The sequence below is a fragment of the Neomonachus schauinslandi genome, chromosome 9 (genome assembly GCF_002201575.2).
Source record: "Neomonachus schauinslandi chromosome 9, ASM220157v2, whole genome shotgun sequence".
Taxonomy (NCBI): Eukaryota; Metazoa; Chordata; class Mammalia; order Carnivora; family Phocidae; genus Neomonachus; species Neomonachus schauinslandi.
The window spans coordinates 78,235,957-78,255,235 of record NC_058411.1 but is presented as its reverse complement, the minus strand read 5'-3'; the positions used below and the strand labels follow the sequence as shown (position 1 = coordinate 78,255,235).

Below are 19,279 nucleotides of genomic sequence, written 5' to 3'. Positions count from 1 at the left end.
TGGGTCATATGTTGCAAATGTTTTTCCCTATTTAACCGTGTGCATTTTGAATACTTATGTAATTTATGCGATTAAAAAAACTAATATAGTTAAAATGACCTATTTTTTTTTGTTTTATAGTCCCCCCTTTTTTTTCCTAGAAAAGATTTCCCTACTCCATTGTTACTAAAAAATGAAGTCTTCATGGTTTTCTTTTAATTCTTTCATAACTTTGTTTTCAAACTTAAAAAAAATGTTTTAAAAAATTTTTTTAAAGATTTTATTTACCCATTTGAGAGAGAGAGAGAAAGAGAGAGGGAACACAAGTGGGGGAGTGGGAGAGGGAGAAGCAGGCTCCCCACTGAGCATGGAGCCCGATGTGGGCTCGGTCCCAGGACCCTGGGATCATGACCCGAGCCGAAGGCAGACGCTTAACGACTGAGCCACTCAGGCGCCCCTTATTTTTTTATCTTAATTTTTTTAGTGGGGTATAGTTTTAGATCAATAAGTAGAATTGGGTCACAATCCCTCAGCTCCCACGACACCACCAAGTGCTTTGGCCCTGGAGGTGAGAATAGCTAGAAGAAAGGAAGTAGCCAACAAAATACAGCTCAACCCTAGCTCTCCAGGGCTAAGAAGAGCGTTAAGCAGCCAGTGGCCACAGTGCAATGTCCAGTTCATTTGATTCCTGGGGCGAAGCAAAACAATATGGTGGATCCCAACTCAGGCCCAACTCTGACGATCCCACCCACAGCCTGCCCTCAGGTGGGTTATGGGTCATGGTCTGATTTCCTCTGAGTATGGCGTATTTGTTTTCTTCCTTCGGACCCTTCCTGTGTGCTTGCAAAAAGAAAAAACAAATCTCCTTAAGGTTTTTTCGTTTTTCGTTTTTTGTTTTTAAACTGAGTGTCAAGTCAAGAGAGATTTAAAGTCCCAGGGTACCCTTAATGAAAAATGAGTCTGTGTGTGTGCATTCAGTGTATGTGCATGCAGGCATATTGCAAGAGACAAACTTCGAGGTTTTTAAAATTATTACACATTTGCTTTGCCTTTATAATCTTTCCCTGCAGGACTTTAAGGAAATAGTTGCTTTAACATTTTGCTCTTTGGAAATGGCTAGTAGGTGGTATTAAAACTGTGTTTCACTGGCATTGTTAATGAATATCTTCAGTCACAGATACACGAGTGGCCATTATTTGATGAGGAATAACTCTTCAAGATGGTAACCACCTCCTGAAGGCTGAAACCTATGCTTGTTTAATGGAGAGTCTTGAACAAAATATAGGTTTTATGCAGATCCAAAGTATATGTTCACTTTTAATTTCTTAAAATACAAGCTCCTCAACCACACCTATGGATTAACTTGGAAAAATAACCTAGCTAACGTTTTTATTGAGCATCTGCTCTGACCAGGCTATCGAGCTAGGTGTGAGGAACAAAGTCAGTCAGTCAGAGCTTGATGTAGACAGTTCATTTCAAAGGGATTCCAAAATTAAATATTAGAAATAACATTAAATTTTACCTTCAGGTTAAAACATACAGTGTGTCTTATTTTGTGTATCCCTCTGTAACATAAACCACAAAGTAGCTTTTTCCCTTCTGTGTTTGGGCTTTTGAGGTATGGACAGTGGAAACAAACATCATAAAAACTAGCAAGGCCCTCCCGGTGGCCTGGGGGCCATTTTCTGTTTACACTGACATCATTTTGACACTTTAGCACCTTTTTCCCCCCCAGGAGTAGAGGGTGGGGGTCAAGTCTTCTTGGTACGAATTTTCAAAGACAAAGTTGTAAAAGGAAAAAAAAACTAAAGTTTGTGTTCCTTTATCTATGTGGATATGACAGATTAAAAGCAAGGCAGGTAGGCAGAGCTTGTTTAATCCCTCACCAAGGTGGCAATCTCAGAGGCTTTGATGTTGTCTGGTCGCAAGGCCCCTGAGACTTTGAGGAACCAAATTCAGTTGACTTTATGTGGCTTGCCTATCCCTTCTGGTGTTCAAAAACGAAAGGAAAAGGTCCCTGCACCTTCTTGTCTCCTTCCTTTATTGTACAGTTTGCTTTGTTTGTTTGATTTTAAAACTACCATTATGTGAAAGTGTTGCAAGTATAAATAATTGAGAAGATAACTCTGTAGGGAAACCACTTTTGCTGCCTTTGTGCAAAGGCAGCTCAATTATGGCTCTGAGCTGCAGTATTCCATAAGCGCAATTATGCAACATCAGGATGTCATGGATATTAACCAAGGGGAGTAGATAAGAGACGGGGAAAATAATTTTGTAACTTACTTAATTAAATTTATTTGGTTTTTCAAATAGTTCCTCGAGTGTATAATTTTCCCGACCCCTCCATCGTTGCTGTGGTCTTTGTAGGAGTGTTGTTCACCGTTTGTTTTTTGGCATTCTTCCTCAGTTCTGTATGGACCTAAAATGTATTTATATTGGGGTTTAATTTCCACCCAAGGAGAGGTTACCCATGAAAATGGAAGCATAATTTGGTCATGAGGCTCTTATCCCCCCTGGGGCTTATATTGCCAGTTAATATATGTTAATACAGCAAAGTGAACAAAAGGTTAAATAAGTGGGTCAGGCTCCGAACAAGTCCTCTGCTGCTTCCTTCTGCTTAAACGGAAGGAAAAGCCCATAATGGCGCTCGCCTGACGTTCACCCCCATCATTTTAAGAATTGCTTTGCCAATCCTTCACAGCAAATAGTAATTTTAAGTGGACCAAAACAGAGCTCTCAGGGTGTTTGCACTCCATGGTAATGATAGAGTAGCTGTGCTCCCTGGAGTCAATAAAGCCCAACAATTGAGTCATTTTTGCCTCCTGTGAGTGAATCACTGCTGTTAGCCTGAATGACAGGATTGCTTCTGGAACTGGAGCCCTTCGCCGGGCTGACCTCATCCCAGGACAGCAAGGTTCAGAGGGCAGGCAGGTGATGTTTAACACAGTTCTAAGTAAAAGCTGATTTTGTACTTGTACGACGCTCTGTAAACAAGAGCGTAGCGTCGGTGGAGGGAGGGGAGGGAGGGGCATTTGATGTCTGTCCATGTACTTTAACCAAAGCAGTGCTTCCCTTTCCCTGTGGCCTTCTCCTTTCTTCCCGCCCCCCACCACCTCCTCCAGTCTCTGTTTCTCTCCGCCCCATCTCCCACCCTTCGTACACGTAAATATCCCGCACTTGTAGCTGGCATGCTAACGTCAGGTGGCCACAGCCCAGTCAGTCCCCCTTCTGATTAATGAAAGATGCGGATGGGATTGCTGAAAGGAAAATGATCTTAGGCTTGAGAGTCATCTTCAGTGTCTAAGAATCATTCTGAAGCAGAAATTTTAGCCATCTATAGCCAAATACTAAATAATAGCTGTTGTTTTTGTAATAGGTCATTGAGAAAATATGAGGAAAATAGGAAACGGGAAAGGTTAGAGAAAACAGCCCAGCCTAAAATTGTCTAATGATTAAGATGTCTTTGAGATAGAAAAGTTCTAAAGAACGTTTTCCAGCCCCATTTCTGAACCCCATTTTCAATATTCTGGGGGCCAAAGTCCTATGGAGTAGTCAGACTTTGTAATTTTGGAGGTGGGATTGTGAACAGTTAAGATACAAAAGAAGAACCCAAGAAATGGTTCTCCGTCTCTAGAGTCTGACTTGGGAAAATATGACCATGGAAGTCCTTTAATAGGGTAATTGACAAATCCTATTTAATAGATTGTTTGATAAATTGTTGATGAATTGTTTCAAAATACAACTTTGGTTAAAAACCAGAATCTTCATTTTTTCAAATCCTTGGAACCCTAGTGCCCCTAAAATCTTAATAAAGTTAGAAATTGATTTGTATCATCATTCCTTCTTACAGACTTAGAATATATTTAAGCCTATTAAAGTCTGTGGCATAACCATAGCAGCAACACCAAGCATTCATTTTGTGCCCCTTAGTGTTGTTCCCTACATTTATTTGCCCTACCACCCCTATTTTGGAGAAACACTTACTGATGCTAACATCCCTCAGAGCACAATTTGGGGAAAACTTCCTTAGAAAAATATAATGAAAAAGAATCTATTTTAAGAAAGTTTTCTATTGTCCTTTACTTTCTGAATCTCACAAATCTTTCTCCTTCATTTCCTACTCACTATTCCTGTCCCAACACATACACACACACCCCATAAAAGTTCATTGACCTCAGTTCCCATTACTCTTAGCCTAGTCTCTCTTCTCAAGTCAACCAGACTTATCATGCTCCAGTATAACTATATCATCTGTTCCCCAGCCTAGAAAAGTCTGATACTCACTTTCTGCCAAATCAAGTCCTTCTCTTCCTTTACCCTCCATGGAAGATATGACTGGCCTCTCTAGTGCCCAGATGGATTCACACCTTTAAACTAATGCCTCTAGTCTGTATCTTTAGTTCTTTCTGAATGCAAAGATAACCAGATCAGAGCCAGGAAGCCAGAGTTCTTTCCCATCCTAGCTCCTCAGGGATTCAGCTATCTATGCCCCTTGCAAAATGAGGATAAGAAAATTCCTACAAGCTCTTACATTCTCAGTTCTGCATTATTTCCAAGGTGGAGGAACCCTATTTTCATACACTCAGTTATTTGTTCACCAAACATTTTATTGAGGATGTACTATATTCTTGACTCAATAATATAGAATTGAGATGTGGTCCCTGCTCTCTGAGGCTATCTGGTGGGAAGCTGGACAAGTAAGTTTGTGATTATGGTATTGAATAAATGCTATGATGCGCATATTAGATAGGTGCTACCGACTGAGGAAGTGCTTCTTACTCAGACTGGAATCAGGGAAGTTACCTCAAAGAGATGTTCTCTGAAGAGAATTTTGGAGTGTGTGTTGACCAGATGGCCATGGGAGAAATGCCAGCCCAGACAGAAGGGGTAGTGTGTTCCTGGTTAGTTGGCATATTAACTTTATACTTATTTTTTAAAGTTTATTTATTTATCTTAAGTAATCTCTACACTTGACGTGGGGCTCAAATTCATGACTCCAAGATCAAGAGTCCCATGCTCTTCAGACTGAGCCAGCCAGACACCCCACTTTATACTTATTACTTGCCTTTTTGTTTATTTGTACATTACCTGACTCCAAAGTCAGCATCTGTGGCACTTAAACCAATTTCTAAATTAAATTATTTTTGGATAGACAATGATGTTACTTTATCTTTATTGTGAAAATGGAGATCATTCAAATGCCATCATTTTTATTTCTAATAGTTAAATTAAACCACTTTAGGGGAAATTCTGATAGATGTGAAATATGAATATGCTCTAAAATTCCTTCAGATTGCAGTACAATGTGTTTGTGTCTTTGTCTATTGGAGATTATAGCTTTGTGTGGAATGTCAGAATCAAAGGTTGATGTCTTTATTTCTCTGCAAATCAGGGCAGGGGGAAATCCACTAACTAACCCTCTAAAGCTAAAATATTTAAGGACTAAAGCGGATGTGGCATAACTGCTGGTTTGCTGAGTCTCTTGTGGTTTATAAAGATATATTTTATGTCTTTTATGATTACGGGATGATGCTAAAAATTTTGTGGGTAATAATACCGTCACATTGGGAAGACTGCATACAACATCTCTGGAGAAGATAGAGAATGCTACCTGGCTGTCAAGTCAAGGTGTTTAATTGGCTATTAAGAAAAGCAGCTAGGAAATTTTATTTGGAATTTGGTCTTTGATGTTTGAACATCATAAACATGAGAACATTAAGTCGCATGTTCATAAATACATATTTTTTTTTTGCTTCTTGACACAATGGGATATGTTTTATTAATTTTTAAACATTATTGTTAAATATATAGCCGTTAGAATTATAGCTTATTTTAAATGACTTTAAATTTGTTCAGATTTTTGATTTTTTTATTCCTTTGGCACCTCTACTAGATGCCGACATAAACTGGTTAAATAGCATTTGCTTTAAACAGAAAGACTGAAACATATATGCATATTTATGATATTTTGTTTGTTGGATCTCTCTTAATATTACTTGACTTTCTGTGTTTTAATCTCATTTTTTCGTATTTTGGGTTGAAGCCACTCCAAAGCTTAACACCTAGGAGATTTCTCACTTATGGTTCCCTTTAAAAGTGCTAAAATCTCAGCCTCTCAAACAAGAGACCAAGCTACAATTTAAAGAAAGCAGTGGTATTGATAAAGGGCCCTAAGAATGTTGCCACCTTCTGCATGTGTCTTCTTCTGCCACATCCTTTCTTTTAAACCAGCAGGAGAACTGAAAGAAGGATAAGAGCCTGGCCCATCCAAACACTTCTGGCATGACAAGCTGGTCTTCTGAAGTTTCCCCTGCTGCTTTAGAAAAAGGAGCCCTACAGACAAATGAAAGAGCCACGGGCACATTCACATGCATAGCACCTTCCCTCCAAACACCAAGTGGCTTTAGATTGCTGGCGTTGGGGTGGTTTGGCCTCAGATGAAGAATAGGGACTTGAGAACCATTTGTTTCCACACCATTTTGGGTGAAGTGCTGTATTTTTCACCTTAAAAGGCCATTTAAAAAGAAAAATATGGTTTGAGAGGAGGACACAATTTGGAAGCCATCACACTTAATGGAGTCCCTTTTAAATGTAACACTTTGTCCCATCAATTCTCTTCTAAATTAGTTGTCACTACCTAGAGGAAGCCTAACCTTGATTGTCTTACGCTATTGCTTAAAAACATACAGTGTCCTATGTGTATTTTCTTATATCCGGTTTTCAAAATGCTCTCGTAAATTCTATCACTTAAGCTTACCCTTGTTAAGTATGGAGTGGAACACAACTTGTGCCCACAGGGTGGCCAGTGTGTTATTACCATTGGTCTCTACATCTGGTCACACAGATTATCTCAGGAGTACAAGGCAAAGCAAACTAGACCCCATAGAAAGAAGGCCCCGGCCACAGCGGTTCTTACTGACAATTGACTTGGCCAGCCCATTATTAGATAGACTTTGTAAAATCTGGAGGATATATGAAAAGGAAGTAGTTTTTGGAGGCAGCCAGGCCATTTATTATACTTGTTGACACAGCTCTGGAATACTCACATAGTTTTGGAGTTTTGAAGAAACGAGAGGGTTTTGAAGTAAAATTGTTTCTTTCCACCCTTCACTCTTCTTTTGTCCTTTGTCTTGAGTGTCCTGCATAGCTTCTCAGCCTGAGAGTCCCACTGTCCACTCAGAGGTAACATTTGGAAGGTTGAGTTTGCCTCTCCTCACCAAAACAAATAGGCATTCCTTCTAAATTTGCAATTTTCATCAACTGCACAGCATACCATACCAAAGATACATTCTCGGGTTTATGCTCTTAATATCTTTCCTACTTGTATTTCTTCTTTGCTGAATTCCTCAGCAGCCCTCCACGCAACCTGCCCTACTTCCTTTTCACCTCTACCACCTTAATCTGCGTTCACTTTATCTCCCTCTCCTGCTTGGATTAGACCTTTCTACCTTCTCAGCTTCTACCTTCTCATCAGCATAACTCCTCAAGCACTATATTTTGTGTTATCATTCCACTATTAAGGAATTTCAGGGATTCAGTTGGTCACTCGAGAATGTTCACTAGTGTGGGAGAAATGGGCAGGTGTTGGTCAAAGGGTATGACTTCTAGTTGGAAGATGAATAAGTTCTGGAGATCTGATGCACAGCATGGTGGCTATGGTCAGCAATACTGTACTGTGTACTTGAATGTTGCTGAGAAAGTAGACCTTAAATGTTCTCACCACAAAAGAGAAATGGTAATTACCTGACACGATGGAGGTGTCAGCGAATGCCCCAGTGGTCATCCTTTTGTGATATATATGGTTATCAAACCAACACATTATACCTGAAACTTACACAGTGATACAGGTCAATTATATCTCAATAAAATTGGGGGCAGTGGGGAGAAAGAACTTCCACCAGCTTGTCTGTTAACTGTAGTCAACTTTTCCAAAACCAGGAGCCAGTGTGGATTTAATCCCCTTGCACAAAATGGGCCCTCATCTGCCTTAGTTTCTAGAAAGTGCATGCCATTTCCTTATTTCCTTCCTCTCCAGTGTTCTCTGCTCTTTTCATCTGGTTCAGCTTTCCTCCTCCACGAATTCAGTGATTAACCTCCATCTGACTTTTAAAATTGACCCTCTCACACTAACTTACCGAGTGTGGACAGTGTTGATTTGCAATTATGAGGTATTATCAAATTGTGCTTTTCAGTTAGTTTCTGTGGGTGTGAAGAGTAAAAATCTTTAAAGGTATGAACTGCATTTTCAAAATTTTAAATATATATAGAGAGAGGGCCACATAATTATATATTTATGTATTACATGTAATTTCTTATTACATACAACCTTGTCGTATTTTACCATTAAACTGGTGTTTTGTTAAGTATAGAATGTAGAAGATTTTTACGTGACACATGTACAGATTGCTGTGGACCTTAAAAAAAAATTCATTCCAATTTTTATAGGATAGAAAAAGAATGAAAATAGGCCTTACATGATCTCTGCTTCTCTATACCTTGCTTTCCCTTCCTACCCGCTATTGTCCCCGCTTTGGAACCCAGTGTCTTACTGGGATACACACGAACACACACACACACCGAAAGCATCTACCAGTACAATTCTGTCAACATCGAGGAGGTGGGTGCTTAGTAACTTTTGCCTGACCAAAGGGCAACATAGGACAAAGCAAGAAATGAGGTTGAGAAAAATCTCTATTCCCCCTGGAAAGTGAGAGAGGGGGAGAAGAGAGCAAACACTAGAGTGTGGCACAACCAAAGTAGAAGCAAGGATTTTTTTTAGCAACTGTTCTTTTCTCCTTTGTTTTCAGCATTCCCACCCACAACATTCCTGTCTTTGACCTATGTGACCTATGTGGCTAAATATCCTAGAGTTCATAACTCTTTCTCATATATATATCTTTATCACCCTTTCCTCCAGAGTAGCACAGAAAACCTACCCAGGTGTTAATCTCTGGCAAAGTGTATCGTCACTTGCATGTGGGTGCGTGTACGTGAATATATGTGTGCACGCACACACATACTTATACATCTATAAATATGGTTGATGATGTCTCACAGTTTATCTCAAGGCCACATTGTTTCATGTTCCACTTGGTTGACAGGGCATCTCTGACCTGACAGATTTATCCATTAAGAATAGGATCATATGTATGAAACCAGCTTAATTCTTAGCAAGACAAACGCATATGGCTTATGTAGATTTTGTTGTTGGTTTTTTCCCTTATATGTTACTCAGGAAGTCTGTGTCAGTATAAATCAGTGGTAATGAAATCAACATTATGGAATCTTTGATATTGCATTTGCTAAAAGCTTTCTGGATGTTTAATTCAGCTTTTAATGATATTATTGACAGGGGATAAACATTTTTGATGGATATATTTGCTCACAGATTTAAAAAAAAAAATCTAATCCTTTTTTCCTCTTTGAGTTAAAGAGTGCAATGCTATTAGAGACGAAACAGTTCAAATGTGGTCATCACAGGTTGGTGGCTCCAAAAATAGAAACTCACTTAGGGTAAAATTTGCTGTCAGGAAAAATGGAGCATTCTTTCTGAACTCAGGAACGTGTGGTTCATGCGAAGTTGCTTGTAGATGGTTGCTACAATAAGGCTTCTTTCATACAGGTGTGTTTATGCCCCAGGCTTGCTGGCCACAGTCCATTCCATTTACAGAAGCTGAATTAAACAATAACTACCGCATTGCAAAAAATGGTGGTGGGGGGGGAGCGGAGGGGGAAAGGTGAGCGTCAAAGGAGATGCCTGAGAGCTTTGTTAGGGCCAAGAAAAACCCTGTTGCAGTTGTCAGAGCTTGTTGATGTTGCTGGGAACGGCACTTTTTTTTTTTTTTCTCCTGGATTTTGTGGTTCTGCCTTAGGAAAGAAAGTAAAATAGAACGGAAGAACAAAGTCCTACTCTATAAATCAGCAGCTGCTCCTTGCCAGATCAAAGGAGTGACATTTTTGCTCCTGGACTACTTGTCCACTTGAGGGCTTGACAGGCAGCTAACAGCTGGCCTGCTAGACTGTATGGGAGAATCAGCCTACATCTTCTTCTGAGCAGATGACAAGCTAATCAGAGAGATATCCATAGCAGAGGGCATGTGAGTGTACCTTGATCTCCTCAAACATATCTAATACATAATTGCTAAACAGCTTGGTGCATTTCTGGCAAGTTAATGCTTAGGTAGTTTCCACTGAGAAGTAGGATAAAGATATTAATACTTCAATCAAAGGTGATCATGAAGGCTAAAAAGATCCTAGATTTGTTGAGATCTTCTCCTCTTAGAGTGAATCAGTAAATGGTTAGGAACATAATGAGAATTGGCTTAAGTGTATATAACTGATATGAAGTGACTGGTTGACTTTTCAAAGCCCAGTCAGGCTTTCGTGTTTAGGTAGATGAACAGGTAATGGGTAATTGGTAATTTGAAAATGATGACTCCTGCTTTTTATGCTGATAGAATTGAATGAAGCTGTAGATGTTCTGTGTCTGCAAAAAGTTGTTTTCAGAAGCCTCGTAAGGTGTGTCGCTATACAGATCTGGAATTTTAATGTCAGTAGTAAAATTTCCAAAGTAATTCAGTTTCTTGTTGATTTCCATCTGCCATAAATCATGTACAAGATGAGGTAATATACTACAACTTATGTCTATTGACTTAGTATTTTATCTTTAAGAGGATAGATCCTAGATATGAATAGCTAAGGAAGTGTACATGTTTTCCCCTCCCTTGCTTTCAAGTAGCTTTGAAGGATCACTTTTATAGTACCTGATAAATAGCCACATATGTATAATCTGATGGCATTCTGTAAGAGTAACAGTCCTTCAAAATCATAACCTGCTGGGATGTTTTGTTACATGCTATCAGGTCTGATTATACTCACAGAAGAGTGTTTATTGTTGCTTGGTATTATAAAGGAAATACAAGATAATTTCCTATCTTAAAGAAAATTTCCCAAATACTTTTGTTGAACAGTCTCTACTATTGGCCATAGAAACTTTCATCAGATAAGATGCCAAATTCTCCAGATCACCTTTAAAATTTTTTTTTAATTATAAAAATAATTATGCTTATTATTAAAACTCAAACAGTAGGGGGACCTGGGTGGCTTAGTCAGTTAAGTGTCCGACTGAGTGTGGCTCCATGTTGGGTGTGGAGCCTGCTTAAGATTCTCTCCCTCCCTCTCTCCCTCTCATGCCAAACCCACACATGCTCATACGTGCTCTCTCTAAAACAAACAAACAAACAAAAACAAATCTCAAACACTAAAGAAATAAATGTAAAAAAAAAAAAAGAAGAGGAAAGAAAACTCTACCATCTTCTTCCTATCCATCCCTGAAGGACAGTTTCCACAAAAACATGTTATTGGCCAAAATTTTCCTTTAGGAAGTACAGATGGAGTAAAAATGAATTAAATTATTATAAGTTTTTTTATCACTTGCCTTGAGCAACAAACGACTGTTTAGGTCTCAGGTAATTTAAGAGAATAATACGTGCATTTTCATAGCTAAGTTTCATGCTTAAAACGATCTTTGCAAGTTTCTGTTCTTCGGAAGAGCACTCGATCATTTCTGTGGTATGTGATCTAGAGCCCGACTTCTCAAACTTAAATGTGCATAGATCACCTGGAGATCTTTAAAGTACTGAGTCAGATTCAGTAGTGCCAGGCTGGGGACTACTAGATTTCTACAGTTCTAACAAACTCCAGGTGATATTGATGTGACTGGTCTGTGGAACACACTTAGACCTGCAGGGGTGTCAAGAACCATTTTGGAGAGTGTGATTCCAAAATAGCTTGTCCCACTACCCTGTGCCTTACCAGGTGCCTACTCCAGTGTCTAAAATCCCCCCCCCCCCATGGCATTATACATTTACATTAGCTGTGGTCTTGGACCCTACCACATGGACACGTGCTACTTGTAAGGGTAAAACACATTATCACCCTCTGTTCAGACCAGCATGGATTTGCTTTATAGTCACCCAGCTAGTCTTAATTATTACCTTTGAGAGAACAGAGCTCTTTAGGAGGGGACTTTAGATAGGTGCATTTTGAGTGTAAGCTAACATTTAATGAGCTGTTACTATGTGTCAGGTGCTATGCCAAGGATTTTACATATGACATCTCCCTTAATCCTCAAAACAATCTGGGCTCAAAAAAAAAAAAAAAAAATCTGCGTTCAACCACTGCCCTATTATAGTCAGGAAAGAAACTGAGGCCTGGAAGTTTAAGTAGACTTGCCCAAGGTCACACAGCAAGTAAAGGGCAGAGAATATGAGCCCATGCTCTCCATCACTTTGTTCTATGGAGAAGTCTGGAATATGGAACAATACTTGTGAAGGGTTTGCCCAAGGTAGGGTATTTTAGTAAAAAACCTATGTAAGCCCTTGTTACTCTAGGGGAGAATTAGATAAAAGAATATTGAAAAAAATATAGTAGAAGGTCATTAAATTATTAGCTACTTTATAATTTCATCCAGAGCCTTTCATGTGTTCGGTGTGAGCCTTTCACTACTTGGGGCATATTCATAAAGCTACAAAATGTTTGTGATTCCAGATTAGTAGCATGTGTTCATATTACAAATTTATGAGTAATTAGTTCATGTGTTTTTGGAGTTGTAGGTAAGTCTAGTATCTCTCAAATTATAAATTAATCTGTAGCTCAGGGAAATTATGAACTGTGACTGTGTTTCTGAGCAGCCCATGAATCTCCTTCATTTACCTTACTTTGCTCACAGTTGTCTGTGAGAAAAGACTCCTTGTGTGGCCATCAATGAAAAACTTAACATTGGCAACATGACCCCATCATTCACGGGCCTGAGTACATGTTCAAAGACATTAAACCTGCTTAGTTCACCGACTGAACCATTTTTATGTATCTTACTGAGAAAATCCCACTCTTAGCCATAACCGCGGCACAGAGAAAAAAAAACTTGCTTCTTGTGTGTGTGAACTAAGAGAAACAGTGAAGAAGCCTGCGAACTGATTTGTCAGGGTTGAGGTTTCCTTGTTTCCGAGGCCAACCAGTAGCAAGCTTCATGAATGGGCACCCTCACTGAGGAGTCCCACGGCTGGGGAAAGTGGAGAAGCAGAACTTTTTCATTTTTCAACAGGTCCCCAGTCACCAAGCGGCCTCTAACACCTCTTCCAAGTTAATCTGATCCCTCTTCAACAGTTCAACCCCCTTCCTGGACCGGACCAATCCATGGAAAAGCTTCCATGCAGGGATTCCTAGTTCCTCCTCAGAGCGTTCAGGGCTGGCGGCCTTCCAGGTGACTCCACAGAGGCCTGTACTTTCTAACAAAAGGAATGCTGCCTAAAGAAGTTTGTTACCAGGTGTGGCATGAAGTTAGTGAACCAGAAAGAAGGGATTTATCAGTCAATTAAAGGGGGGGGGGGGGGGGGGGGGGGAGGGGGAGAGAGAAAAGAAAAGAAATCAACCAACAAGCAGGAATGACACCTAAGCCTACTTCTATCAATCTGAAATATGCTTTGGAGTGAAAAACCTTTCAAAGAAAAACCACGATGGTCAGATTTCAGTGGCAGAAAAATATGCAAAGCTGAAAAGTTTGGCTTTTCTGTTGGGGGGCCTGAGGTGGGGTTTGGGGGTGGGGAGGTCTCCAGGAGCTGTCTCTCCAGCAAGACAGCAGGGTGGGATTTCAATGATGTTTTGCTCCCTTGGGTTTATTCTTTTTAATGTATTCTTTTTTTCATCTCTAAGTTGACTCGGAAAGGCCTCATGATTCTTGGAAAGTCATTGAATTTATTTCTATAATTGAGTTATTTTTAAGCTAACAGTCAGTATATAATTTTTAAGAATCGCACATACTAATGCATTTTCTATTTTTGTAAAATTTAGTGAGAAAGTAGATAGTCTTAGTAGATACTCTCCAGAGTCTTTGTGTGAGCCTGGATACTAACTTTGTGTTCAATACAAATCAATGGAACTAGTGCACTTTAGGGTACTCATTCCCTAAGGAGTCACTAATGGAATTATCTGTAGCCCTTAAAAAAAGTCACAATGAGGCTAATGAAAATTTTTGCTAAGTGAAATCTGGATAAGGCACTAAGCTTACTAGCACATTTTATTTATGGCATTTATCATATATGGCACATTTTACACACAAGTTTTACAAATCTCAGGATGTTTTTAAGAGCTATTTAATTTCTAAAAGACTTTGTAATTTCAGGTTAAATTGTTTATACCAATAAAGAAGTATATTATATATCCTCAACTTCAAAATCAGTTTGGGGATGACATTAAAACTTAGAAAAATTTTTAATATCAGATACAGATGAAAAACTTAACAGTCTTTGAATTGGAAATAACTTGTGGGGGTTTTCATTAAAGTTGGGTGCAGCTTGCTGCATTTTGGTTAGTTGGATGCCTTCAGCAATTTTTCAAATGTTTTGGGTTTGGCAAAGTCCAAAATGTTTTTGCCAAGACCCTCTTTTCCCCTTATTTTTTAAACCCGTGTGAAATTCAAGGATAACTTAATCCATATGTGTCTGATTCATTTACACTTAACTCATCAAAATGTTATTTTGTAAGACCCATTTAATATCCAAAAAACCTTTTGAGTCTTTTTAAGACAAGTCTTTTGTCTTTGAACCAGTGAGTTGCATTTTTCCATATGAATGGAGCTTGGACCTTGAAAGATGGAAGATCGGTTGATTTTTCAACTTAGACTCTTCAAATTTTAAGTAGAATCAAAACTTGATATTCTGTTTACTGCTTGAGCACTGAATAAGGTCATTTTAAAATATAGATCAGAGGAAGTGGAAAAAATTTCATGTCATGTAATTTGGGGAAAGACTGCATTTGGAAATTTTATCTTAGTAATACTAAAGAAATAAAAGTTACTCCTACTTTGATTTTTTTTAAGATCTATAATTAAATGGCTCCATTTTATATACATTGATATGTTTTCCAAGAGAGGCCTGTGGATCATCAGTACGGTGGGGTAATCTCATTTTTTTTAGTGTTAACTCACAGTCAACTCATTAATTGTTCATTTTTATAACAACATCTATGGTATTTACAAAAGATATCCCAAGATCAGGGGCATTGACAATTGGCAGGAGTTTGTAAGTTAAGAGATTTCTGAAAAATTGGGGCCCATATGTTTTAAAAATTCTGTGTGATTTGAAAGAATATGGTAGAATTATGAATCTGGCAAGATACAGCCCTATGGATCAAAAACATTGTTTGAGAACAAAAATTCAGAGACGCTGAATGGAACCCACGTCAAAAGTGCAGACTCTCCCCGAACCCTTTGTAAAAGGATCTAGTTGAAAACCTTCAGAGGCTTCTATGCATATTTGTTTAGTAGAACTGGGCACGGAAAGGCCATCGCCATAACTGCTAGTGAACATCCAGGCCATGCTATGGTAACTAGTCGAAAATGTAAGACTGGAGTGGCATTTCCAAGTTCAGCGCTTCTATAAAGACCTGCTAGCACACAGAATGCTTTTTTAATGTCCTGCATTGTTGTGTGTCCCCCATTGAACAACCTTTTGAGCGGACCCCTGTTTTTACTAATGTAAACATTCTGACGAGTATCCAAAGAAATGACCTTTGAGTGAACCTCTAACCTTCCCCGTAATTATTTGTTTGAAGACAGTGTGGAGTTCTCCTGCTGCGAACTAAGAGCCATGATGCCTTGCAGCTCTGCGAGGAAGGGAGTGTTTGGGGGAACTGGAGAGAAAGACATAAATAAGGGAACAACCTCCAGATGTAAATAATGAAAGAGTAAAAGGGTGAAATTAAAAAGGGAAAAAATAGCAATTCGTTTTACCTAAAGAGTTGGCCCATAGGAAAAAACAAAACTAGGATTAGTAGCACATAAAAAGAGGTGAAACCTCTGCCATGTGTGTCCTCCCTTAGAAACTTCAAGGAGGAGAGAAAAGGTTTCTCCGGGCTCTCCTGAGCCTCCCAGTTGGTCTTAACCTGAGCTGATAAAGAGCGTTCCTGGGGGTGCAAATCACGGGTCAGTCCTCCTTGGTCCCAGTAAAAACAGTGGGGAAAGAGTAGATAAATTCCTTTTCCGATTTGAGACATGCTTCTGGAACGCCTTGTGATCTGGTCAGATAGTCCTCAGTGATGCTTACGTGCCAGGCGGGAATAAATGTGCAGTTTCAACTCTCCTTTTGTTTTCACCTCTCACTGCCTGTCACTTCTCCCCCTACTGCACCCCCCCAAACCTGAGGGGGTGTAGCATTTTTTGACCACTGAGCTATACTTGCTTAAGTAAGAAAGAAGTTCATTGTTTTGCAAACAAACACCATATGCAAAAGACACCTTTGGTGGCTCTTGCAGCTCTTATTCTTTGGCCTAACTGTATTCCCACTAGAGTGCTCCCAGGAGGCCCGACCAAAGTGTGGGCTGCTGTCCTCCTAGGAAGGGACTTCAACTCCTTAGGAACGCAGAGCTGCCAACACACACTAGAATTTTTCTGGCTAATTTCAAAGAATGGGTTTTCAGTTCCTGCCTGTGGCCCCATGCGGACTCATTAATCATGAAGTCTCCCTGCACTTAAGATTTGAGACTAGAAATACTGGGAAATGTTGTAAGTGGGTATATTTTTATGTTTTTAAAGAACCGCTAGCTGTCTTCTAGGCATCCTGCCCTCCCTCCGTGACCCCCCCCCCCCACCAAAATGCACAGCCAAGTGAATCCTGTACATCAGCTCAAATGTGCGGGCAATGCGCATCATGAAATGCACAGGGACAAGGGTAACTTGCAAACGGTAGAAAATGGTTTTGTTTTTATTAAATTTGGAGAAATAAAGGAGATTTCTTATCATCTTACTGTTTGTACATGAATATTTGATGGGCATTATTAAACATTAAAGTAACACGAAGTAGGCACTTATTTTTGGATTTCCCACAAAATTAGATCCAGGCTTCTAGACGAAGTAACTGCTGCTCCTTACATTCCTGTGATTCAGCCACCACCTGATTTGAGAACGTTTTTGGGGCTCTAATATCAACCATGTGTACCTGAGGCTCTGTCTTTCTAGTGGGTTGAAAGGTGGCTGGGTTTATGGTTGGCAGTTACCTTATCCCTGCCCTGAGTGTCCCAGCCTAGACTGGAAAGGCCGCCCCCAGCTGGCACTGACCTCTAAATGACCCCTAACTTTACAGGCTTAAACTGCGGGAGTTGCCGAAGAGCAGAAGTCTTTCTGGCCAGCACTTATTACTGCTGTGTTGGTGATAAAACTTCAGACAGCCTAATTGATGGCTTTGCTGACCTAACAATACCTTGTGAAAGCACAGGGCCAGAGCCTGGTCTCCATTTATGACCAGCTGCAAAGGGGAAGCTAGATCTCCCTATGATGGGGAGTTTAGGGAAAGGGGGGGAAAAAATCCTCCAGCCTGTGAACTTTAACCAGATTCCAGCTTGTTCAAGAAGCAGAAACACGATGGCAAATTAATAGACGTTTTCTCAGGGAACCCTTTTCTCCCCCCAACTCTCCCCACCTTCCCTGAGTCTTTGTCACAGGTCAACCTCGAGTGGGTTGGGAGGTGATGGAGATGATCCAGTCAACTATTTTTGAACCCTGGAAAGGGAAAACTGCCTTTGGATTTAAGAATTGAGAATTTTCAGGAGATGTTTGACCATGTTGTATTCTCCTCAGCGTTCGTGCGAAAGTGCTCCCGGGGCACCGAAACCGCCTTAGATGATTGGGCTTCTCTGTTCTGTTTCAGGTTTATTAATGCCAGAAGAAGAATAGTACAGCCCATGATTGACCAGTCAAATCGAGCAGGCAAGTTCCAACTAGTATCTCCATTCATGTCCCATAGGCACAAATCCTCATCAAGTTATACTCTAGGAGTTTCACCACCTGGTAAATAAATGCTTCCATCAGGCATCCTGGGAGGATTTTTTTTTTTTTTTAATGTCCCCAGAATTCCATTCTAGGAAGCAACTTCACTAATTGGTGCTAATTGGAGATTTCCCACCCTGACTCTCCTGAAACTGCTTTTTACTTTCCTTCTGAATTGGTAATTGGGCACGAGTATTAGTGCCACAAGCAGTTTGTTTGACTGTGAGCTCTGGAATTACTCATTGCTTGTCTGCATCAATCATTAGCACACTCTCATTTTCTTGTTACCCACAATTCCTTGGTGTTCACGTTGCTTTCACTCGTAGAGCATCCCCTGTTAAACTCATTGTATCCATTCATTTGCTCTGACTATTCATAATATTCTATTAGGGCCTGACGTGCTGCATCGACAGCATATTTTTTATTAGAAGATTATTAACTTTGTTTGAAATGCTTCACATCCATCCCACTAAAATACGTGTGGGGTTTTCTCACAGTGTGTCTGAGTTTCTCTGAGGCAGTTATTGTGTGGTGCTTTCGAGCCATGCCCATGAACTCTCCCATCCCACTCTGAGATTTCCTTAGTTTACTGAGGCATTTCGCTGTCCTGCAATAAGGTCTGTGGGAAAACACTGTTTTCCCTGGGGGTGATGACTGTTGTCAGTAACAAGTGTGTCCAACGTGGAGATTTAAATTGTGGCCTCAGTTTTAAAGAATGTAAGAAAATCCGTTTCCTTCGGCAAAATTTTCCCACTAACACCGAAATGTTGTTCCACTCCTGGAGGCCAGGGGGCCTGTTCGAGAAGAATTTACAACAATTGCAAGAGTCTATTGACCATGTTTACATTTTCCTTGGTTCGAGTAAAAAGGCAAATGTTCCGTGGGGTCTGTTTAACCTTGCAAAACTGTGCTCGAATCCCAAGTGTTTGGGTCTGATGTGAAAATCTGTTTTTAAGCCCCCAGAGAGGGCAGGATCACCAAGTTTTCTAACTAAATTGCACATTGCGGTATTTATATTCTGGCTGGTCCCAAGCTCCCTGTCCTCCTTCCCCCTAACCGAGGCATAAGGAAAGCACCAAAGGCTGCAGAGGATGACCCACCTGTTAACTGGCCGGGGGCAGTCTCTCCTCCAGACCATTTTTAAAGCTACTCGCCCCCTTCCCTCGGTTTCCATAGAACAGCACAGACAGACCCCACCCCCAGTGTGAAAGCGCCACCCCCCACGTTGTTGCTAGAACATTTCAGTGCTGCAGCGACAACAATTGCTGATTGTTTGGTATATCTTTTCTTCTTTCTCCTCTGTGTCCTCGAATGACTACAATCAGGTTTTCTTCTTGATCCTTCAGTGAGCCAAGGAGCGGCATATAGTCCAGAGGGTCAGCCCATGGGGAGCTTTGTGTTGGATGGTCAGCAACACATGGGAATCCGGCCTGCAGGTAGGTTTGCTCGTCCCTCCCCTGGGCTTCTCCCGGGGAAGTG

At 40.2% G+C, this 19,279-nt stretch overlaps 1 protein-coding gene across 8 annotated transcripts in view; it reads left to right on the top strand.

Moving 5' to 3' along the window:
- MEIS2 (Meis homeobox 2) overlaps positions 1-19,279 on the top strand; it is a 202,591-nt gene that overhangs the window by 180,271 nt on the left and 3,041 nt on the right. For 3 of the 8 annotated variants that reach the window (XM_021695676.2, XM_044918326.1, XM_044918329.1), the window contains exons 10-11: positions 17,682-17,740; positions 19,147-19,236. In XM_021695676.2, coding sequence (XP_021551351.1) covers positions 17,682-17,740; positions 19,147-19,236 — 149 coding nt within the window. Of the gene's footprint in view, positions 1-17,681; positions 17,745-19,125; positions 19,241-19,279 lie in introns of all 8 variants that reach the window. The other 5 variants (XM_021695675.2, XM_044918325.1, XM_044918328.1 and 2 more) reach the window with 2 other exon arrangements.